This window comes from Marmota monax, unplaced genomic scaffold, assembly GCF_021218885.2.
Source record: "Marmota monax isolate L192 unplaced genomic scaffold, Marmota_monax_Labrador192_F-V1.1 WCK01_AAM20220418_F8-fsc00228, whole genome shotgun sequence".
Lineage (NCBI taxonomy): Eukaryota > Metazoa > Chordata > Mammalia > Rodentia > Sciuridae > Marmota > Marmota monax.
Genome location: NW_026695240.1, coordinates 1,623,393 through 1,643,193, shown reverse-complemented (window position 1 = coordinate 1,643,193; position 19,801 = coordinate 1,623,393). Strand labels below are relative to the sequence as shown.

Below are 19,801 nucleotides of genomic sequence, written 5' to 3'. Positions count from 1 at the left end.
GGGGAGACAAGGGTGGCAGTGTAGTGGGGTGGAGCAGTGGGGATGGGGCAGCTGGGGGCCAGCAGGAGCAGGGAGGGCGGGCCGTGCCCAGGGGGCAGCGAGGCCTGTGGGCTGAGCCTCCCCTGCCTGCCCCCAGCTGGTGATGACCGTGGGCCTCCTAGCCGTGGTGGTCTACCTGTACACCGTGGTGGCCTTCAACTTCTTCCGCAAGTTCTACAACAAGAGTGAGGACGAGGACGAGCCCGACATGAAGTGTGACGATATGATGACGGTGAGCCCCCCCAGCCCCCCCTCCGCCCTGCAGATCACTGGCCTCTGTTTTCCTGTCTGTAAAGGGGGTTATTAACAGCAGCTGCCTGCTGGGCTGGTGACAGCTCAGACGGCTGATATGTCTAAGGGGCCAGACCCACGTTTAGTGCTCCCCAGATATAGTTTTGATATTATTTGAGACGTAAAACTATATGTTACTAGGCTGGGGGTGCAGCTCAGGGGCAGAGAGCTTGCCTAGCATGTGCGAGGCGCTGGGCTCCATCCCCAGCACCACCAAGGGAAAAAACGCTTCGAATAGTGCCTGACATGCATTAAGATTACGTAGATGTTAGTCACTATCAACCTGTAATTAAAAACACCAGCATGCCCAAGATTGTGGTGGCACACACCTGTAATCCCAGCAACTAGGGAGGCTGAGACAGGAAGACTGCAAGTTTGAGGCCAGCCTCAGCAACTTAGTGAGGCCCTAAGCAACTTAGTGAGACCCTGTCTCAAAAAATAAAAAGGGCTGGGAGTGTGACTCCATGGTTAAGTGCTCCTAAATAAAAGTACCAGCGTGCAGATAGTTATATTTTTTCTTCTATTCTAATAACAGTGATCATAACCCAAATTGGCTTTAACCTACAGAGGCAGGGACACAATTAAAAGATTCATTTCAGGGCATTATCTCAGGAAATGACCTGTAAATCCAGCTCCTCGGCCTGACATTTGAGGCCCTGTCAGACTGGCCCTCCCACCCACAGCCTTGTTCCCATCAGTCAGTGATTTTAGCTCTTACTTAAGCCTCATTATGGCTTACAAAGGCGGGGGCGAGGGGTAAATCCTGAGTCTACTCTGTGTAAGTCTAACCACAATCCCTCTTGCTTTTTACTTTCTGGCTGCCTGTTCCTCTTTCAGTTCTCTAAGACCATATGTTTCCTCCTGACTCAGGCCCTTTGCACTTGATCTCTCTCAGTGCCCCCATCCCAGGCACAACATGCACATCCCTTCACATGACCCCTCACCTTTCAACTCAAATGCTATCTCCTCCAGGAAGCCCTCCCTGACCGCTGCTGGGGCCTGGGCCTGCAGTGCCCATGTGACCAGACTCTGCTTTATTGATCATCTCTCTCCTGCTGCTGCTCCCTGCTGTTGCCCAGAGCAAATCCACATCTCAGCCCACCAAACCTTTCAGTTCCCCATGGGAATAAGATTTTATTTATTTTTGGTAGTGCTGGGGATGGAACTCAGGGCCTTGCACACGGAGGGCTACGTGCTCTTCTCCTGAGCTGCACCCTCCGTCTGCAAGATTGAGCCTTTCCTCCCCGACGGTGATGTTGCACCTGTGGTTTTCTTGCCTGGAACCCTCTTTCCCACCAGCCACGCACCTCACACCTCCTTCTGGTTCCACTCACACGAGTCCCCCTTCCAGGAAGCCTCACTGATCACCTAGAAGGGGTCAGGAGCTCAGCGAGCTCTTGAGGCTTCCTGTCCTTCTCCAGCTCACACTGATCACATGGCTGCCTCCCCCAGCCTGGCCTCGGCCTGTTCCTGTCTATCATAGCCCTGACCGTTTCTGGGCTGTCACTGATGCAGTATCTATGCACCCTGAGAGGACTAGGCTCTAGGCTGTCACTATCACTGCTGGTGTCCAGCCCTGCCTAGCCCAGGGCCTTGGCTGGTACTCAGTGAATGGCCACTGCACAGTGGAGTGAGTGACCACATGCCCCCCATCCCCAGTGCTACCTGTTTCACATGTATGTGGGTGTCCGGGCTGGCGGAGGCATTGGGGATGAGATTGAGGACCCAGCGGGTGATGAATATGAGCTCTACCGGGTGGTCTTCGACATTACCTTCTTCTTCTTCGTCATCATCATCCTGCTGGCCATCATCCAAGGTCAGTGCTGGCTGAGGTGGTGGGTGGGAGTGGACACTCAATGTCCAGAGTGGGGCCAGCTCCATGGCTAAAAGAATGCAGACCACGAGCCAGTCTCCATGGATTCCTGTTTCAGGTCTGCTTCTCTCTACTATGAAACTCTGGGCAAGTGGCCTCAGTTTCTCTATCTGCCAAATGGGGGTATTAACGGTGCTTAACTTCATCAGGTTGCATGAGAATTAAGTCCATACCTTTTAAGTGTTTTGTAGTAAGTGCTTAACAAACACCAAGTTTTATTCTTCTTAGCAAGTAGTGTGAGACTGGGGAGATAGGGGGTAGAAGGCCCGGCCCAAAGGTAGGTAGCTGGGACTAGGAGGAGTCCGAACTGGGTCTGAGTCTGCCTGACCTGCGTTCTGCCTCCCCAGGTCTGATTATCGATGCCTTTGGTGAGCTCCGAGACCAGCAAGAGCAAGTGAAGGAGGATATGGAGGTGGGTCATTTCTAGGAGAGTTTCCCAGAGGGATTATGCGATGCTGGGTGGCCAAATGGGCCTCAACTCTGCTGTCTTTCACCACCTACAGACCAAGTGCTTCATCTGCGGAATAGGCAGCGACTACTTTGACACTACACCTCACGGATTTGAGACCCACACGCTGGAGGAGCACAACCTGGCCAATTACATGTGAGCGCAGGCCGCTGGCCAATCCGGAGGGCGGGGGCGTGGCCAGTGGCCCAGGGGTGGCTACTGAGTGGGGCGGGTTACGGAAGGGGGTGTGGCGTCCACATGGGTGGGGCTCCCAGCCAGCCAATCAGAAGGTAAGAGCGGTTCTGGCCTGTGTCCTCCCTCCCTCAGGTTTTTCCTGATGTATCTGATAAACAAGGATGAAACGGAACACACGGGTCAGGTAAGGGGGCGCTAATGAACGACAATGGGCCTGGACGTTATCATATCAGGCCAATGAAAGGTGACAGTAGAAAGCTTAAGTCAATATCAAGACGTGACCAAAGGACTCTTCTCCTCCCCCAACCCAGGAGTCCTATGTCTGGAAGATGTACCAGGAGAGATGCTGGGATTTCTTCCCGGCCGGCGACTGTTTCCGCAAGCAGTACGAGGACCAGCTCAGCTGAGGCGGCCCCCACCTCCCTACCTCAAGTGCCTTACTCTCACCGAAAGCCCCCAGCCCCTGCCCTCAAGGAAGTTGAGGGCGAGGTGACCTTGCACTAGAGAAATAAAATCTGTGCTATACCCCCTGGCATCACTGTTGGTTGTTGAAATTGGGGGAGAGAGAACACCCAGAAATTCTGCCTCCCCCACAGAAAAACAAGATGACCGCATAGGCTAAAGTCACATTTATTAGAAGATGAGGCTATGACATGACCACTAGTGTGTACTTTGGAGAGATGGATGCAGGGACCCGTTCCTAAAAGACCCTGTAGGGTCATTCCTGGATGTAGAGGTTGCTGGGGGCAGTGGGGTCGTCCGCTGGTCTCGTCTCCACCACCACAGGCCTGGGAAGGGAGAAGCAGGTCATCTGTTCATTCACAAGATAAGTTAATAGGGACATGCCGTCCAATGCTGGGGAGAACAATAACCACACTGACGTGGTCCCTACGGTTGTGGAGCCTGCCATCTAAGGGAGGGCAACAGAAATCAATGATCACATGGGTGCAAAGAAGCAGGGGGTGCATGGCAGAGAGACTCACCCCAAGAGGACAGGTAAGGTTCCCCAAAGAATGTACAGGGGAGCCTGAGGCGGTTCAGGAAGGAATGTGGTAAAAGAACAAGAAAGAAAGTTTGGGGCCAGATGCAGTAGTGCCCGCCTGTAATCCCAGCAGCTCCAGAGGCTGAGGCAGGACGATCGCAAGTTCAAAGCCAGCCTCTGCAACTTACTGAGATCCTGCCTCTAAATAAAATATAAAAAGGGCTTGGCGGGGCTGGGGTTGGGGCTCAGCAGTAAAGTGCTCACCTAGCACGTGTGAGGCCCTGGGTTTGATCCTCAGCAGCACAAAAAAATAAATAAAGGTATTGTCTCCAATTACAACTAAAATATAATTTTAAAAAAAAGGGCTGGGGATGTGCTCAGTGGTTATGTGTCCCTGGGTTCAATCCCTTGTACCCCCATCTCCCCCACACACACACAAAAGAGTGTTCTGGGCAGAGAGAACAGATGTGCAAAACCTCTGATGAGGAGAGGCTGGGTGTGGCTGGACTTGTGTGTTGAGGCCAGTACTGAGTGTTTCCCTTGAGGCTTCGAGAGGATTTGAAGCAGAGAGAGAGTGAGATGGTCAGACCTAGATTGTTAAAAGGCCCCCCCAACACGTCTAAAGGGGGGCTGGGGATGTGGCTTAAGCGGTAGCGCGCTCGCCTGGCATGCGTGCGGCCCGGGTTCGATCCTCAGCACCACATACAAATAAAGATGTTGTGACCGCCGATAACTAAAAAATAAATATTAAAAAAAAAAAAAAAAAAAAAAAGCCAACACGTCTAAAGGGCACAGGGAACATGTTATGAGAACTATATCTCAGTAACGCTGTTAAAAACAGATATCTCTATAACCATATCCAGTCAACCTTGTGCAGTCACTATCTTTTTTTTAAATATTTTTTTAGTTGTAGATGGGCACAATACTTTTATTTATTTATTTATTTTTACGTGGTGCTCAAACCCAGCGCCTCACACGTGTTAGACACGTGCTCTATCATTGAGCCCTAGCCCCAGACCCCTGCAATCATTATCTTAAGGTAAATTCTGAACTATGTAACCATTGAAAGGATTGATAATTAAAATTCCTTTATCTAAAAAAAAAAAAATGGAGCCCCTTACAGAGCCTCCCATTGGCTAAATCCGAGACTATTTGTGCCTCAAGATAAAAAATTATAATAGATTACAAGATGAATAGAGTGAAATAGAAATCCATGAGATGATGCTGATATTAATAAATAAAAAGGCGCCAGGTGTGGTGGTGTGCACCTGCAACCCCACTGACTTGGAGGTTGAGGCCTCAGTAACTTAGCAAGGCCCTAAGCAATTTAGTGAGACCCTGTCTCAAAATAAAAGTAGATATAGTTCAATGATAAAGAGCACCCTGGGGCTAATCCCCATCACTAACTAAATAAATAAGAATAAAGAGAGGAAGGGGACTGGGGCTGTGCTCCCTGGTGGAGCGTGCGCCTTATATGTGAGGGGCCCTGGGTTCAGTCCTCAGGATCAAAGGGGGAAAAAATGGATAAAACAAAAATGATGTGTTTTTTTTTTAAAGTTACTCTTTGGGGAATCTGAGTGAAAGGGATTCAGGAATTTTTTTTGTATTATTTTTCCAACTTCTTGCAAATTTAAATTTATGTCAAAATAAAAAATTAAAATAATTATTTCAATGGCTTAAAAGTTAAAATAAAAATACAAAATGAAAATGCCCCCTGACTGCTGTGCAGGGAGTAAACTGTGGGAAAAGGGATGGAAGCAGGAAGACATGACTGTCCAGGTCAAAGTTATGGGTGGCTTGTAATCCCGAGGCTCAGGAGGCTGAGGCAGGAGGATTGCAAGTTCAAGGCCAGCCTCAGCAAAAATCAAGGCACTAAGCAACTCAGTGAGACCCTGTCTCTAAGTAAAATACAAAATGGGGCTGGGGATGTGGCTAGTAGTCGAGCGCCCCTGAGTTCAATCCCCCATGTGTCCCCCACAAAAAGGTATGGGTGGCTGTGACACCTCAGGAAGCCCTCTCCACATCAGAAACTCCCTCTCTGGACCTTCTGTCCCCCTCCCCACCACTGTACCTGGGGGAGCCAAGCAGACGGAAGGTGAGGGTTGGGTCTCTCAGCTCCTGCAGCAGCTGGGGAGAAAATGAGTGTGTCAGTGACAGAAGATCCCTCCCCACTCCCCACCAACACGTCTCCCTTAAGGAGAACAAGGAGAGGTTTCTGTGTGTCTGCCATCAGATCCAACACCATGTACCAGCCGTGTGACTTCCGGCAAGTTACTTAACGTTTCTGTGCCTCAGATTACTAACCTGCAAAATCTTAGTACCTATCTGATTGGTTATTGTAAAGATTAAACAAAACATTAAAATGCAAGGGTAGAGTCTGATACCGTGTTCTATGAGATAAACCCCACTTCCCCTCCATTTTCCAAAGGAGGACAGTGGGGCACAGGACAGTGAAGTCATGTGTCTAAGGTCACTCAGCTGGTTCCAGTGCAGGCTTCTGGTCCATGCTCTTGGCCCCCACCTTACAGTCAGGGCTTAGAGAAGGAAACTCCCTTGCACAGCATCACATGATAAGACTGGGCTTGGGGAGACCGTGGGGCAGAGAAGGGGCTCCGTCTGCACTGAAACTGGAGGAAGGTTCCATCCAAGACGCCAAGCCCATGTTTAAATGTCATTGATGACCGTGACTGAGGCAGGCCGATTGGCGTGGAGGGGAGGAGCTTACCTGGTCGGAACCTGGAGCCCACACCTGGACTCCGTGCTTCCAGAAGGCCTGCAGCCTGCCCCCGACCATAGCTGGAGAGAAGCAGCAGCCGTTACCCCTGGGACTCACTCAAGCCTCATCCCCCCCCCCAGGACCCCACCTCTGCACATACCCACGGCCTCCACGGGTTCCGTCATGGGGATCTCAGATGTGCGAAGTCCCCGGACTGGGGCCCCCTCTGGCGTCACCAGCTTCAGGGAGCCTGGCCAAGTAGAACGAGGGTGTTAAGAACCGAGGGCTTCGCTGATGAGCAGGCAATAAATTCAGTGTGAAAAGCCAAGAAGGAAGTGGGGGTGGGGAGCCGTGTGGCGCGGCCCGGAGGGGCTCAGGGTTTCTGAGAGACGCGGTCCTGGACAGGGAAACAGGGAGGGCCGGGCAGGGGCTCTTACCATCCATCAACACCATCACCATGTCTTCCTTTACCTGGGTCACCTGCACTGCTCCCTTGTGCTCTAGAGGACGGGAGTTAAGAAACAACTCCACCCGGTTCTCTGTTCTCCCACATGGTCCCCATAGACCAGGGTCTCACTAGGCAGTGCTCAGGTCCCCTGCAAGTAGGTCAGGCCCCGCCCACCACCCAAGCCCCATCCCGAAAATCTCACCATTTAAATAAAACCCGCTGTCCCACTCCTGGGTCAGTACTGCCTCAAGATAAGCCCGCCCACGCCCGCTCAGCCCCGCCCACTCGGCCCCGCCCACTCACCGGTGCTCATCTCGCCCAGCCAGCAGGACAGTGCACCGAAGCGTACGGTGTGGAAGAGCACTGACTTAGCGGGCCGGCCCGGGTTCACGCCGATGCACACGGCCGGCAGGTCGGAGCCTGGCGAGGTCAGCAGCGCGAACACTGGCAGAGGCGTGGGCAGTGGAAACAGCACCTGCTGCTGGCCACAGGGCAGGGGCGGGATCAGTGGGAGCAGGGAGTGGCTTGCGAGGGACCTGGCCTTGCTATAAGGCTAGGGAACTTTTTTTTTTTTTTTTTTTGTCGCACTGGGGACTGAACTCAGGGGCGCTCAACCATTGAGCCACAGCCTCTGCCCTTCCTATTTTGTTTTAATTTTGAGACCGTCTCGCTAAGTCTGGCCAATTTACTCAAACTAGCCTCGAACCTGCTATCCTCCTTTCCCAGCCTCCGGAGTCGCTGGATTACAGGCGTGCACCACAGCGCCTGCGCAGGCCTAGGACTTCTGAAGTATATCCTGGGCCCACAGTCTTGAGAGGTGCTATCTGGAAATTTCAAGGTGTCAGAGGCCTCAGAGGGTTTGGGGCCTCCTCAGAAAACGAGGGGTGTGGCTTCAGAGTGTGTGTGGCTTTGATTGAAACCTGGATATAGGCAGGGACCCCCAAGGTACAGGGCCTCAAGGACAGTAAAAACCTATCTTCTTAGATATTCAAAGAAAGGAACAGGTCCTGAATGAGATCTTCTTAGAAATCTGGGGCTGGGCACAGAGTCTGAGAAATCCTTGGGGCCAGGTGTGAAGGGCGGAGTTTAAGAATCTAGAAGCCCTGTGAAGTGCGAGTGGTAGGCGAGGCCTCGATGGAGGCGGGGCTTCAGGGAGCTCTCCAACTAAGCAACTAGGGTGGAAGGCCCTAGTCACTGCCTGTCCAGAGTCCACAGTACTCGGAGTCCCAAGTCCCTTACCCGGACCAGCAGGAACTTGTTCATGGGCTGGTACCACTGGAGCAGGACTACGGAGGTCTCCAGCGCCCCGCACAGGAATGGGCCCCCGGAGCTCGCACCCTCGGCTGTGGGGGTGGGCAAGGATGGGTCAGGGTCAATTCCCTCTCCTCCCTGCTCTCCTCCCGCTAGGCCCAAAGCACGAACTCTGCAGCCTTCCAGAGAGGATGCAGCCCAAGCCCCGCCTCCCCGGCACGCCCCGCCTCCCCGGCACGCCCCGCCTCCCCGGCACGCCCCGCCTCCCCGGCACGCCCCGCCTCCCCGGCACGCCCCGCCTCCCCGGCACGCCCCTTGGGTTCTGGCTCACCCACACAGCACGCCCGGCAGCCCTTGGTGTCCTGGATCTTGGTGGAGACCATGTTTCTCCTGGAAGAGGAGGTAGGTGTGAACGGGTGGGAACAACAGGGGGAGGGGAAATCACAGGGCCTGGGGTGTCGTTTGGGGGCTGTTACCTTCCCAGTAGCCGGTGGGGGCTAATGTGAGCGATGGGGCTTCCTGCTCTGGTCTCTTTCCGTTCCAAAAGGCCCAGGATGCTATGAGAATACAGGTGGGGGGTCTTTCCTGCAGTGTGTATGTATGTGGGGGGAAGCAGTTATAGGACCCCGCTACCACCTCTTCTCCCCCATCGCTTCACGGGGACCCAGACCTTTGTCTGAAACTCCCACAACTGCAAATCGAGAGCGCTTTTCATTCATTCCTTTCTCATTCGATACATTTTAAAGGCCTAGAGTTGGCCAGGTGCTGTACTTGGCTCCGGTAAAAAGTACTGAATATGTTCCCTACCCTCATAGTACTTGTGGCCACGTAAGAAATTAAACTGTGAACACTTAACCAGTAAGATGGAGTTACACATATTAAAGTTTAAGAAAAAAAAAATCTAGAAATTCTAAAGTCTGTTATAACAGATGTGACATTAAGTGGCTCATGGATTCTATTTGACTTGGTGTTTCTCTCAAAACTAGCAATTCTTTTACACAAAATATTTACAAATCAATGACACAGATTTTTAAAAATCTATAACTTGCTCGTTTTATTTTAATAAAGTCAGAATAACTTCTGATGGCCATTTGAATATTGAAGCTATTTAAACACTAATTTATTGTAGAAATTACCTCAAGACTGATTTGAGGCCTAGCGTCAGCTCTGTTTTACACGAGAGGAAACTGAGGCTCTTGCCTTATGTCCAAGGTGGAAAACTGGGTGGGATTTGAAGCCATGGCTCAGTTCAAGGGCAGCCTAAATTTTCTTAAGCTCTGCTCATCTACCTCCCAACCCCCTGACCCTTGGCCCTTAATTTCTGAACCCGCCTCTCCCCACAACCCACAGACAGACCTGAGAGGGACATGAGGACATTGTTGATGGAGTATAACCAGGTGGTCCGGCTAGGAAAGAGCTGCAGAGGATGGGGAGATGGCTTCTGTAACACCCTAGCGCCCCCCACCCCCAGCCCTGTCCAACCCTTGGGGCCGTCCCGTCCCTCACCATCTCCAGCGTGGCCTCCTGATCATTCCGGTTCAAGATGAAAATGCCTTCTTCAGCCCCGAGGAGCAGGTGCTGGTCTGGAAAGGACAGACAGGGAGGACACTGGGACCTATCTCGTCCTGGGGACCTCCCAGATCCCCACCTGTCTGAACCCAAACACTGGCCTTGAGGCCGCAGCTCTAGCCCTTTATTCTCTCTCTCTCATCCCAGCCTTTGTTTCCCCCAATCTGAGTCCCTTAAGCCAGTCTCAGGGTCCCCTGAGAAAGTGAAAGTGACTTGCCACTTTCAGGTGGTTCTTCTCTGACATACAGAACCTGGCCCTGTCTCCTTAGTTCCTCCCCCAACCTTAGACCTGCCTCCCCAGATAGCCTGCCCCAGTTCTGACCTCCAGCTGCTAATCTGTCTTCACACTGATCTCCAAACTCTGACAACCTCAATTGCAACTTTATCTGCCCAGCATCACCCCCGAACTCTGACGCTATGCCTTTAACTTTGACCCTTGTCTCTACATCTTTGATCCCAAACTCTTCTTCTCTGTAGCTTTCTGATCTCTAAATCTCCTAACCACGAAATGCTGACCACAGTCTATCATGAACCTCCAGCTGACCTTCTGTACATCCATCTTGTCCCCCAAACTCTATCCTTTCTGTGAGATTTGGGGACCCTGACCCCCAAACTCTAATTTTTCCAATTTTAACTCTTCAACTCCTCTCCCTTCTTCCCCTCTTGGATCCTCAAAGCCAAATACAATTGGGGTCTCCACTCCCTGCCACTCCCACCCCACCAAGACCCTCCCCTGTCCCTGCCCTTGAGCTGCCATTAAAACTCCTCCGCGGGCCCCCTCACCCCTTGGCTTCTCCACCCCACCCCAGGCCCTGCCGGACTCTAGGAAAGGCCCACCCTTGGTGGAGGGGTGTGTCCAGGCTGCTGTGCTGTGGATCCGGAGGGGACAGCCATTGAACAGCTTTACGAGAAGGGCACATCCCTGGGCAGGCCGTGGAGGGGCCGGCGGCAGATCCAGCCAAAGCGAGCGGGGAACAGGAAGATGCAGTGGTTAAGACTCTGTCGCCAGAGTGCCAGGGATCAAACCCCACCTCTGCCTCTTCACCCCCATTCCCGGTCTGCTTTCCATGGTCTCAGATACCCACGGCCAACCATGGTCCAGAAACATGACATGGAAAATTCCAGGGATAAAGAAGAAATCACAAGTTTCATACAACTTTCACTACAGTGTAATGTTCAAGTTATCCTAGTCAATTATTATAGTTGTTAATCTCTTACTGTGTCTTAATTCATCAAACAAACATCATAATTATGTGTATATAAGAAAAATACATATGTGGGGTTTGATACTATAGTTTCTGGCATCCCGTGAGGGTCTTAGAACATAACCCCCATGGATAAGGGGCACTGCTATATAAACCACCTGGGCAAGCTACCTACCTGCCCTGTGCCTCAGTTTCCCCATCCGTGAATGGTCAATGATCTCTACCTTTGGGTATCTATTTCTTATGTGTGTGTAAGTTGGAGTCTCCCTACACGGTTGCCAGGGCTGGCCTCAAACTCACAAACTCCTGCTCCTCCTGCCCCACCCTCTGAATGGCTGGGACTGCATTGGCCTGTGATGACTGCCTGTCTCTCTGAAGGGTGATACTACGGAAAGACAAGGTATCAGCATTCAGCACAGAAGAAGAGAAGTGTTCAACAACACATGTCCCTCGTTATGATTATTAGTCCTCCCAACGCCCTCCCATACCGCCTGGGTGTCCCGGCCCCCTCCCAAGGCACACAGCTGGCCTCACCTTTCTCTTCATCTTTTCCTTTTTAGGGGGCAGCAGTGGGGGCTGGTCAGGCTCCCGGGAAGCTGGGTTCCAGAGTGAGGGCTCTGAGAGGGGGTGGGAGGAAATTAGCCCCCAGGACCCCCGCCCCTGCCCACCCTCCATTCCCCTAACAGGTCCACCCTGTTACCTGAATGGGCAGTGAGGTGGGGGCTGCGGGTGGCTGGGGGAGGACCAAGATGGGGGGTGCGTGGGGGGGGTCCACTGGCACACCGGACCAGCACCCCTGGGCTCAGCTGCCCCTCATCCCCCATTCCCCCAGGACCTTCATCTGATGGAGAACGGAACTTGGGCTTTGGAGACAGGAGAAGAACACGGAGGACATACATTAGATGATCTCAGAGAGGACCCCTCTCCACCCAACCCTACCTCCCCCAGACCGCACCAGCCACGGCTCTGACCCTCCCCACCGTGTCCTGCATCTGCCCCCGGCTTCCCCTGGACACCCCATCCCCAGACAGCAACGCACTCCAGAAACCAAAGGTTAATAATGGGGGCGGCAGGGCACTCCTAAGATCAGCTACTGACCAGTGTCCACGAAGCCAAGCTAAATACCCAATCCCTAGGTTGAGGGATGCCTAGGTCTGAATGGATCCACTGTCCAGGACTCCCAGACTCCCAGCCCCAGACAGCCCAGTGTCCCTGCATCTAAGGACCTGGCTACCGGCCTGCAGGGCCTTACCTTGGGGGGCAGTGGCGGGGGAGTGTCCTCTGCAGAGGGGGGGCTGTAACACAATGGGGGGAAGTGGGTGGGCTGCGGGAGAAGGCTAAGGCCTGGGGCTGGGAGGCCAGGAGGGAAGGGGGCCACTGGGTCTCCTTGAAGCTGAGGACTCCGGGACCAAGAGCTACAGTGACAACAGTGACAGCAACCCTGGGACCGGAAGCACTGGCCACACATGGAGCCTCTGACTCCCTGAAGCCCAGTGACAGACAGCTTGCCCTGGCGGGATGCAGGTCTCACTCTGCGACTGCCCCCACTGCACACGGGATGTGTGGAGGGCCTGAGGAGTGGGCCTTGTGGCTGCCCTAGGCCAGGGCTTGGGGAAGGTGGAGTGACACTGGGGTGCAGCTCTGGGTCTGGGGCTCAGGGGAAATTTTTCAGAAACTGAGTTTTAGTTAGAGGTTGGGTGAGAGGACACCAAAGGATCAGGTCCTGAGGCCGGGGCTAGGGCTGAGTTGATGTCGGGGGTGCTCTGGGGGCTGGACCCACCCATCTGGGAGCTACATCTGGGATTGGCTGAAGGACCAGGCTGAGCGGATAGGTGGGGAAAGATGTGTGACTGGGGCAGGTGACATCCTGGAGGGATGGGGCAAGGGCCTGGGGTGAGGGCAGGAAGGGTCTGCACTGGGGGTCAGGTCAGGGCTCAAGGGCCAGGGGTAAGGAAGGTAGGGTCAACTGGGCATGCGTCGGCAGCTGGGGCTGCAGAGAGGGCCTGGGGCTGGGCTTCTCACATATCCACATCGTCGTAATCATCATCAGACTCTGACAGGTGGCTCCTGAAGAGTGACAGGCATGAGCTTCAGGCAGCTCCCAGGTACCCCCAGTGCCCTCCCCTCTCACCCCAGGGGGGCCTGACCTGGGACTGCTGCTCCTGAAGTCTGCGGGTGGCTGTAGGCGAGCCTGTGGGATAGGGAAGGGTAAGCCATGCCCAGGGGAGTGGGCCCTCGGGGAGGGGGAGGGCGTCTCACAGTGCTGTCGGCTGGGGGTCTGGGCTCCACTCCTCGGAGCTTCCTGAACTCCATGTGCCTCCCTGGGCGCGGGTGAGGAAGATAACCATGAGCCAGGAGCAGGCAGCAAGACGGCGGAGAGAAGAAGAAGAGGGGGGAGGTTAGAGTCAGGATCTCAGGGGTTGGTACTGTCCCTTAGAGGAAGGGTCTTGGCTTATAGAGGTCTCACTTTGGGGGTCAGTGTTTGGGATCAGAGAGATAGAAGAGCTCAAAGTAGTTATAGAGTGTTTTCAAAATCCATTTGGGGGCTGGGAATGTGGTTCAGTGGTTAAGCGCCCCTGAGTTCAATCCCCTGGACAAAAAAAAAAAAAAGAATCCATTTGGGTATCAGGGATTCTGATAGATTCCTGAGGTCTCCTTGGCGGATGGGAGGCCTCATGAGGTCTGTTTGCAGTTCGGAGGGGTGGGGGTCTCTATGGTTGTTATGTGGGTGAGGTGGTGATAAGGTTCTTTGGGGTCTCTGATGAGGTTCTTTGGGTCTCTTGTGAGATCAGATGGTGATAAGGGTCTCTGGTGACCTGATGGTAGGCAAAGGGGGTCTCTTGGATCTATTATAGGATCTATCAGGTGTCCCCAAACTGTAGGATTTTCTACTCACGATAGCAATCTGCGTCTGGGATCCCCAGAGAGCTGGACTGGTGGGTGGACCTGATACGCCGAGGGATGGCAGGGGGTGGCTGGGTGGAAGGGTACCAAATCAGGGCTCATGGCCCCCAAGCAGCCCCTGCCAGCAACTTGGGTCCAGCCGCGAGCCTTCCTCTCTCTCACGACCCTCTGCACCCAGCCCTGTGCCAAGCTCCCTGCCTCCCGCCCTCTTCCCATCCATCCTAAGGGAGGTGCGGCAGGGGATGGGCCTGGGCGAAGGCCAGGAGGGTCCTGCTCTCGTGGCAGCCGGGACCCTCACCTCGGGATCCTCATCTTCAGTCTCAGCAATGGGGAGCCCCTTTCCGGGATTCCTCATCTTGTCCAGAAGATCTAGGATCAGGCCCCTACTCAGCCCGGGCTGGGACACCAGCTGGTGCTGGGGAAGGAAGAGGGAGTCAGTAGACCAGGGCTGGGGTGGTAGGAAGGGCGGGGACAGGGCCTGAGAGCTGCCCAAGGGGCCTGCTGGGGGAGAAGGCAGGAAATGTGCGGAACTCTGAGAAGCTTTAAGGGAGTAGAAGAATACAGGGCCCTCCAGGGAGGCCTGGAGAATTCCAGGGGGGCCTTAAAGGAGACCAGCCTTTCCTTGGAATTCCAGAGGACTCTCGGGAATGGGTCCTAGGGTCCTTGGGCATTCGTGAGTTCTAATAATTAGGGGTCTCAGAAAAGTCTGGGGGATATGATTTGGAGGGTCTGGAGTGGTCCTGGGAAATTTTGAGGGGCCACAGGGGTCTGTGCAGGAATCCTGGGCTGGGAGAACCGGGGAGCGGGTGGGGTGCTTCTCAGGGAAGGGGATTTACACTGAGCATCTTGGTGGCGCCAGGTCGTTTCTTGGGGCTCTTGGTGAGTGTGACTTTGACAAAGTTGTGGAAGGCAGCTGACCTTGGAGGAAGAAGCCAGGTTCCGGGGTGAGACTAGAGGCCTCTCCCATCAGACCTTCCAGCCCTGGCCCGGCCCACCCTGTCCCTCAACATGAACCTCCTTTACCATTTGCTCTTTTCCTTTAGCCGGGGAGGCTGGTAGCCACTCTTGGTCATGAGGAAGAGAACTCTAGAATAGCAGGGAAAGCACATGGGGTTCAGACCCCCAAGGGAGCCAGACCTGATGGCTGGAGAAAAGGCATTCGGTGCTGGGGGACCCTTGGACGTGTCCTTCAGGGGGACTAGGGGGACCTGCCTACCTGAGAGGATGAACATCAAAAAGTGGTGGCTGCAGCTCAGCCAGTTCAATGGCCGTGATCCCCAGGGACCAGATGTCACACAGCTCGTTGTACCCTCCCTTCAGGGCCACAGCAGCTACTTCTGGAGCCATCCTGGGGGCAGAGAGTCTCAGAGAGCCAGGGATGGCACAGGATGGAATGGAACAGGACGGGGAAGGCAACGTATGGGTGAGGGGCCACAGAAACAAAGATGGACACCGAGAGGTAAAGGCGGAGAGAGACGGGAAGGCAGAGACCAACAGAGGGACAAGAGTGAGAGGCACAGGAACAGAGCTGGGGTACAGCTCAGGGGCGGAGCACTTGCCTCGCATGTGTGAGGCCTCGGATTCCATCCACAGCACCCCCAAAAATAAATAAATAATTCCATGGGGGTGGGGGACAGAAACACAAAGATAGCCACAGGCTGAGGAAATTCAGAAATAGACCTGGAGAAAAAGATCAGGATAAAAACCAACATAGGGCTGGGGATGTGGCTCTAGCGGTAGCGCGCTCGCCTGGCTGCAGGGGGCGCTGGGTTCGATCCTCAGCACCACATACAAATAAAATAATGTGTGTGTCCACCGAAAACTAGAAAATAAATATTTAAAAAAAAGTTCTCTCTCTCTCTCTCTCTTAAAAAAAAAAAACAGAGTGAAAAAGGCAGAAAAGGGACAGTCAGACGCGGAGAGCCAAGAGGCTCCCAGGGGGTAGTCAGGCTGGGAATGAGGCTGGAAGGAGAGTCCCAGGAGCCAGGGCAGGAACACCCCCCAAGCCTGGGGGAAACCCTCACCAGTAAGGTGTCCCAATGAAAGACAGGCGTCTAGCCAGCGTCGCCCCAATCTGGGCCGAGATCCCAAAGTCAGCTGGAGACAGAGGGAGAGATACAGCATGTCAATACCCCTGGGTGCCAGTTAGCTCCCTGTCACACCCGGCAGCCACACTCACCCAGTCGGACCTCCCCAGCATCGTTGATGAGGATATTGGCTCCCTGGACACAAGAGGAAGGATGCGATGCTGTCAGAGACCCCCTTTCCAGCCACTGCTGCCCCATCGCCTGGTCCTGCACTCCACAGGGCAAGCTACCCTATCCCTGAGCCCCCAAAAAGCCACTCCCCCCTCCCGGGCTCCACCCCTAGTGTCACCTTCACCCCCAGACCACCTTGATGTCCCGGTGTATCTTCTTCTGTGAGTGCAGGTAGGCCAGCCCCTGGGGAGGAGGCAGACAAGGGGGCTGGGAATGCTGCAGGATGAAGCAAGCCCCGGTCCCCAGGGCCCCCCAGGCCTCTCCTCACCTGGAGCACTTCCCGGCAGACATAGCTGATCTGGAGCTCTGAGAGGGAGCCAGTCACTGCAAAGGTCACCCCGGCCAGGCCAGGTGTTGGACAGGGAGCCAGGAAGTGGGGGTGGAGTTGGGGGTTCCCTGGCTCCACCTACCCACACCATCTGAGAGAGTGCCCAAGAGGGAGGGGGCACAGGACGGGACAGGTGGGAGGGGAGAGGGAGGCCCAAGGGAGGGGGGGGGCTGGGAGGTCACAAGGCTGGGAGAGAGATTGTGATGCATGGACACGGGCCAGAGGGAGATAGTCACTGGATATTATTTACGTCTACTGTGTACATCTAAGGACACAGCCGTGACCAAAAGACACATCCCTGCCCTCGTGGAGAGAACGTTCCAGTGGGGGAGACAGATGATAAGCAAGTAAAACACACAGCACATAGGGCTGGGCCTGTGGTTTGGTGGTAGAGCACTTGCCAAGCATGTGCCAGGCCCTGGCTTCAATCCCCAGCACCAGTGGGGAAATTTTTACATATGTGCACATGGGTATGCACCCATATATGCACCCAACACAAACAATAAACAGGAAAACAGAGCAATAAAAGATAACAGGAAATATGTGTAGGAAAGACTATGACATTTTACACCACGTTGTCATAAAGCTACGAAAGTGACAGCGGGGGACATGAGGGACCTCCTCAGAGGGAGAAGAGGAATAGCAAGGCAGGGATGGGGGGTGGGTAGGACGGTTTCTGGGGCTGAAAAATGGCCAAGTGGGGGGACAGAGCAGGGAGGAGAAAAGCCATCGGAGAAAGGCCGGTCGGCTTGGGTGGACCAGGGCCAGGGCAAAGGCCATGAAGAGTTGGGGCTTCAGAGGGACACGGGAGCCCTGGGAGGCCTCCCAACAGAAGAGTGACGTGACTGCCTGCAAAATGAGGAATGGCAGAGAGCGACAGAGACAGAGAGAAACAGGGACAGAGCCAAACTGAGACACAGAAAGAGCCAGGCAGAGACCAAACGCGGTATGACAGACATTTTGAAAGAGAGAGACATTGGAGGGGTAAAGAGGGGACAATAGAGACAAGAGATAGGGGAGGCACAGAAACCAGGCCTGAGAGACCTGTTGCGTGAGTCACTTCCTCTCTGTGGGCCTCAGTTTCCCCCTCTTTGGAGGGTTTTTTCTTTTGCGGTGCTGGGGATGGAACCCCGGGCCTCCATACACCAGACAAGCCTCTACCCGTGAGCTACCCTCCAGCCCCCTGAGAGCTGCTTAATTAGGTCCTTCGTTTTCTGACCTTTGAGGTCTTGAGCTAGAGGGAATCAGGGAATCATGGAGGACAGATGCAAACTCAGAAATTCAGAGAGGAGTAGCTCAGTGGGAGAGCACTTGCCCAGCACGCATCAGGCCCTGGGTTCCCTGCGCACCACCACCAAAAAAAAAAAAAAAAAAGTAGGAGAAGAAGGAAAAAAGAGAGAAAGGTGATGACCATCAGAGGCTCACCCACCCCATCCTCAAATTTTCTGAGACTAAAAGGCAGGCTGAGGAAGAGAACCAGAAATCCATTCACTCATTTGATGAGACATCGAGGGAAGGAGGACGGGGGCGGGGGGGGGGGTGTCGTCACTGCATACAGAAAGACTGAGCCTGGACAGCAGGGTCCCCACCTGCTCAGTCACCACAGGCTACTCAGCATCCTCCAGGCCAGGCCCAGGACAGGGAGGGGCTTGTTGCATGAAACGTGGAACAGGAAGACAGTTCCCAGGAACACAAACACTGAGACACTGAACAGGAAAGCTGGATTTGAAGGGTCAAGGGGGCCTAGATCCCTTGTCCCTCCTCTAACCTTGGTAGATGTCCTGGAGAGAGCCAGCCCCACAGAATTCCATGCAGATCCAGAGCTTCTGCAACCTATGAAAGTTCAAGAGTAACTATATTATTATTTATAGGAGAGAGCCCCTGGTACACTGTCTTGTTCTAGTTCAATTAGAACTTGAACGTACGGGTGTCATCTGTCTCCCCTTGCCCACCAGAGTAAGACTGTTTCATTCCCATTTTACAGAGAAGGAAATTGGGGGTCAGACAGGAAATCTGTTTTCTGGACAATTCCATTTGGACCTAAGTCTTTGGGCTTCAAATCCAGGGCACCCTTCTGCTGTCCTAGGCTTTCTGAGAAGACAGAGCTGAGATGCAGGTTGTGGAGGCTTGGATGGGACAGACAGGCCCAAGGTGTCAGATCTGGGGAACTGAGGTCATTATTGGGGCAGCAGAGACATTATTTTGGAGTTCAGAGAATTTAGGGGTTCATATTAAAGGAGAAGAATAAAACTGGGGAACCCAAAGGGCAGAATGATGAGAGATTTATTTGAAGGCAGTTGATTTCAGATATGGTTAATACGAAGGGATCAATTTGGGGGACCCTGAGTCAGAAATGGGAGTTCTGGATTTGGAATTAAGTTAGGAGTGACCTGGTCAGAGACTTTGGTCTGGGGATCAACCTAGGGAGTGCTCCAATTAAAAGTGGGAGTCCAAGATTGTAGTCAGGTTAGGGTATCTGGGTCAAAGTGGAAGTTAGGACAGGGGATGAGGTTAGCGGGTGTCTAATCAGAAGTGAAGACTCTGAGTTAGGGGCTGGGCTGGGTCCCTGAGGTTAATCACCAGAGGTAACTGCCATGGTAGGCCACGATGTTGGCATGCCGGCAGGTTTTCAACATGAGGATTTCCTTCTGAAGGGTGGACACATCATCATCTGCAAGGAGAGGCAGGAGAAAAAGGTGGCTTCAGACAGAGAGTCACTGGAAGGGAACGGGACCCCCCCAGCCGGTGGGGGTGGGTTGGGGAAGGAGTTTCTGGGTCCCCTCTCACCAGGCTCCATCTTCACCATCTTCAGTGCTACCAGGTCTCCGGACACCTTGTCTCGAGCCTGGAAAAGGGGAAGTTGGCTCTCAGGCGCCTCCATCACTGAGTCCTTCTCAATATCCCTCCACAAGGCCAAGGACTGCGACCCTCTTGCACCCTATCCCTTATTGATTCTCAACCTAAAGATCACTGGTTTGAGGATGATGGAGACCAAGGGGCTTCCTCACCTTGAAGACTTCCCCATAGGTGCCGCCACCCAGCCGTTGCAGCAGGTCATAATGGTCCCGGGGATCCTTGTTAAAGATGTCGGGGTCCACGAGCTCCATCCCTGGAGGCCTGAGCTAGGCCTGCGCCCAGGGGCCAGCAGGGCCTCAGGGCTGGAGCTAGGAGCGCTGGCACCTCCCTCCCTCCCCACAAGCCCTGCTCCCGCCTTGCCTCTGAGGGCTGTGGCCTTCCCCCTCCCCACTCTCGCTTCCTGCCCTAGCTGCAGAACTGTGCAACGGGCTCCACCCC

The 19,801-nt window shown here is 54.0% G+C and overlaps 2 protein-coding genes across 4 annotated transcripts in view; one reads left to right on the top strand and one right to left on the bottom strand.

Moving 5' to 3' along the window:
• Positions 1–3,381, top strand: part of Ryr1 (ryanodine receptor 1) — a 106,032-nt gene extending 102,651 nt beyond the window's left edge. The window contains exons 99-104 of the mRNA XM_058577598.1: positions 137–271; positions 1,990–2,146; positions 2,551–2,615; positions 2,707–2,807; positions 2,979–3,030; positions 3,158–3,381. Coding sequence (XP_058433581.1) covers positions 137–271; positions 1,990–2,146; positions 2,551–2,615; positions 2,707–2,807; positions 2,979–3,030; positions 3,158–3,253 — 606 coding nt within the window. The 3' untranslated portion in view covers positions 3,254–3,381. The remainder of the gene's footprint in view (positions 1–136; positions 272–1,989; positions 2,147–2,550; positions 2,616–2,706; positions 2,808–2,978; positions 3,031–3,157) is intronic.
• Positions 3,382–3,460: 79 nt separating this feature from the next.
• Map4k1 (mitogen-activated protein kinase kinase kinase kinase 1) lies at positions 3,461–19,736 on the bottom strand. 3 transcript variants are annotated; one of them, XM_046440159.2, is made up of 31 exons: positions 19,516–19,735; positions 19,295–19,352; positions 19,088–19,178; positions 18,276–18,340; positions 16,448–16,503; positions 16,315–16,362; positions 16,101–16,143; positions 15,946–16,018; positions 15,138–15,269; positions 14,945–15,007; positions 14,758–14,839; positions 14,220–14,336; positions 13,914–13,992; positions 13,277–13,338; positions 13,165–13,208; positions 13,040–13,084; positions 12,270–12,312; positions 11,718–11,880; positions 11,552–11,634; positions 10,650–10,734; positions 9,750–9,826; positions 9,600–9,660; positions 8,720–8,828; positions 8,575–8,633; positions 8,232–8,335; positions 7,296–7,473; positions 6,982–7,044; positions 6,705–6,794; positions 6,554–6,624; positions 5,900–5,955; positions 3,461–3,634 (listed from the first exon to the last, which is right to left on the bottom strand). In XM_046440159.2, exons 1-31 carry the CDS (start codon positions 19,612–19,614, stop codon positions 3,565–3,567), a joined length of 2,469 nt encoding a protein of 822 aa, XP_046296115.1. In that variant the 5' UTR covers positions 19,615–19,735; the 3' UTR covers positions 3,461–3,564. The 3 variants fall into 3 exon arrangements, 2 of the variants coding, with proteins under 2 accessions (XP_046296115.1, XP_046296116.1); XM_046440160.2 differs by having other exon boundaries at positions 7,296–7,470; positions 19,516–19,734; XR_006850882.2 differs by lacking the exons at positions 3,461–3,634; positions 5,900–5,955 and having other exon boundaries at positions 6,566–6,624; positions 7,016–7,044; positions 19,516–19,736.
• Positions 19,737–19,801: the final 65 nt, after the last annotated feature.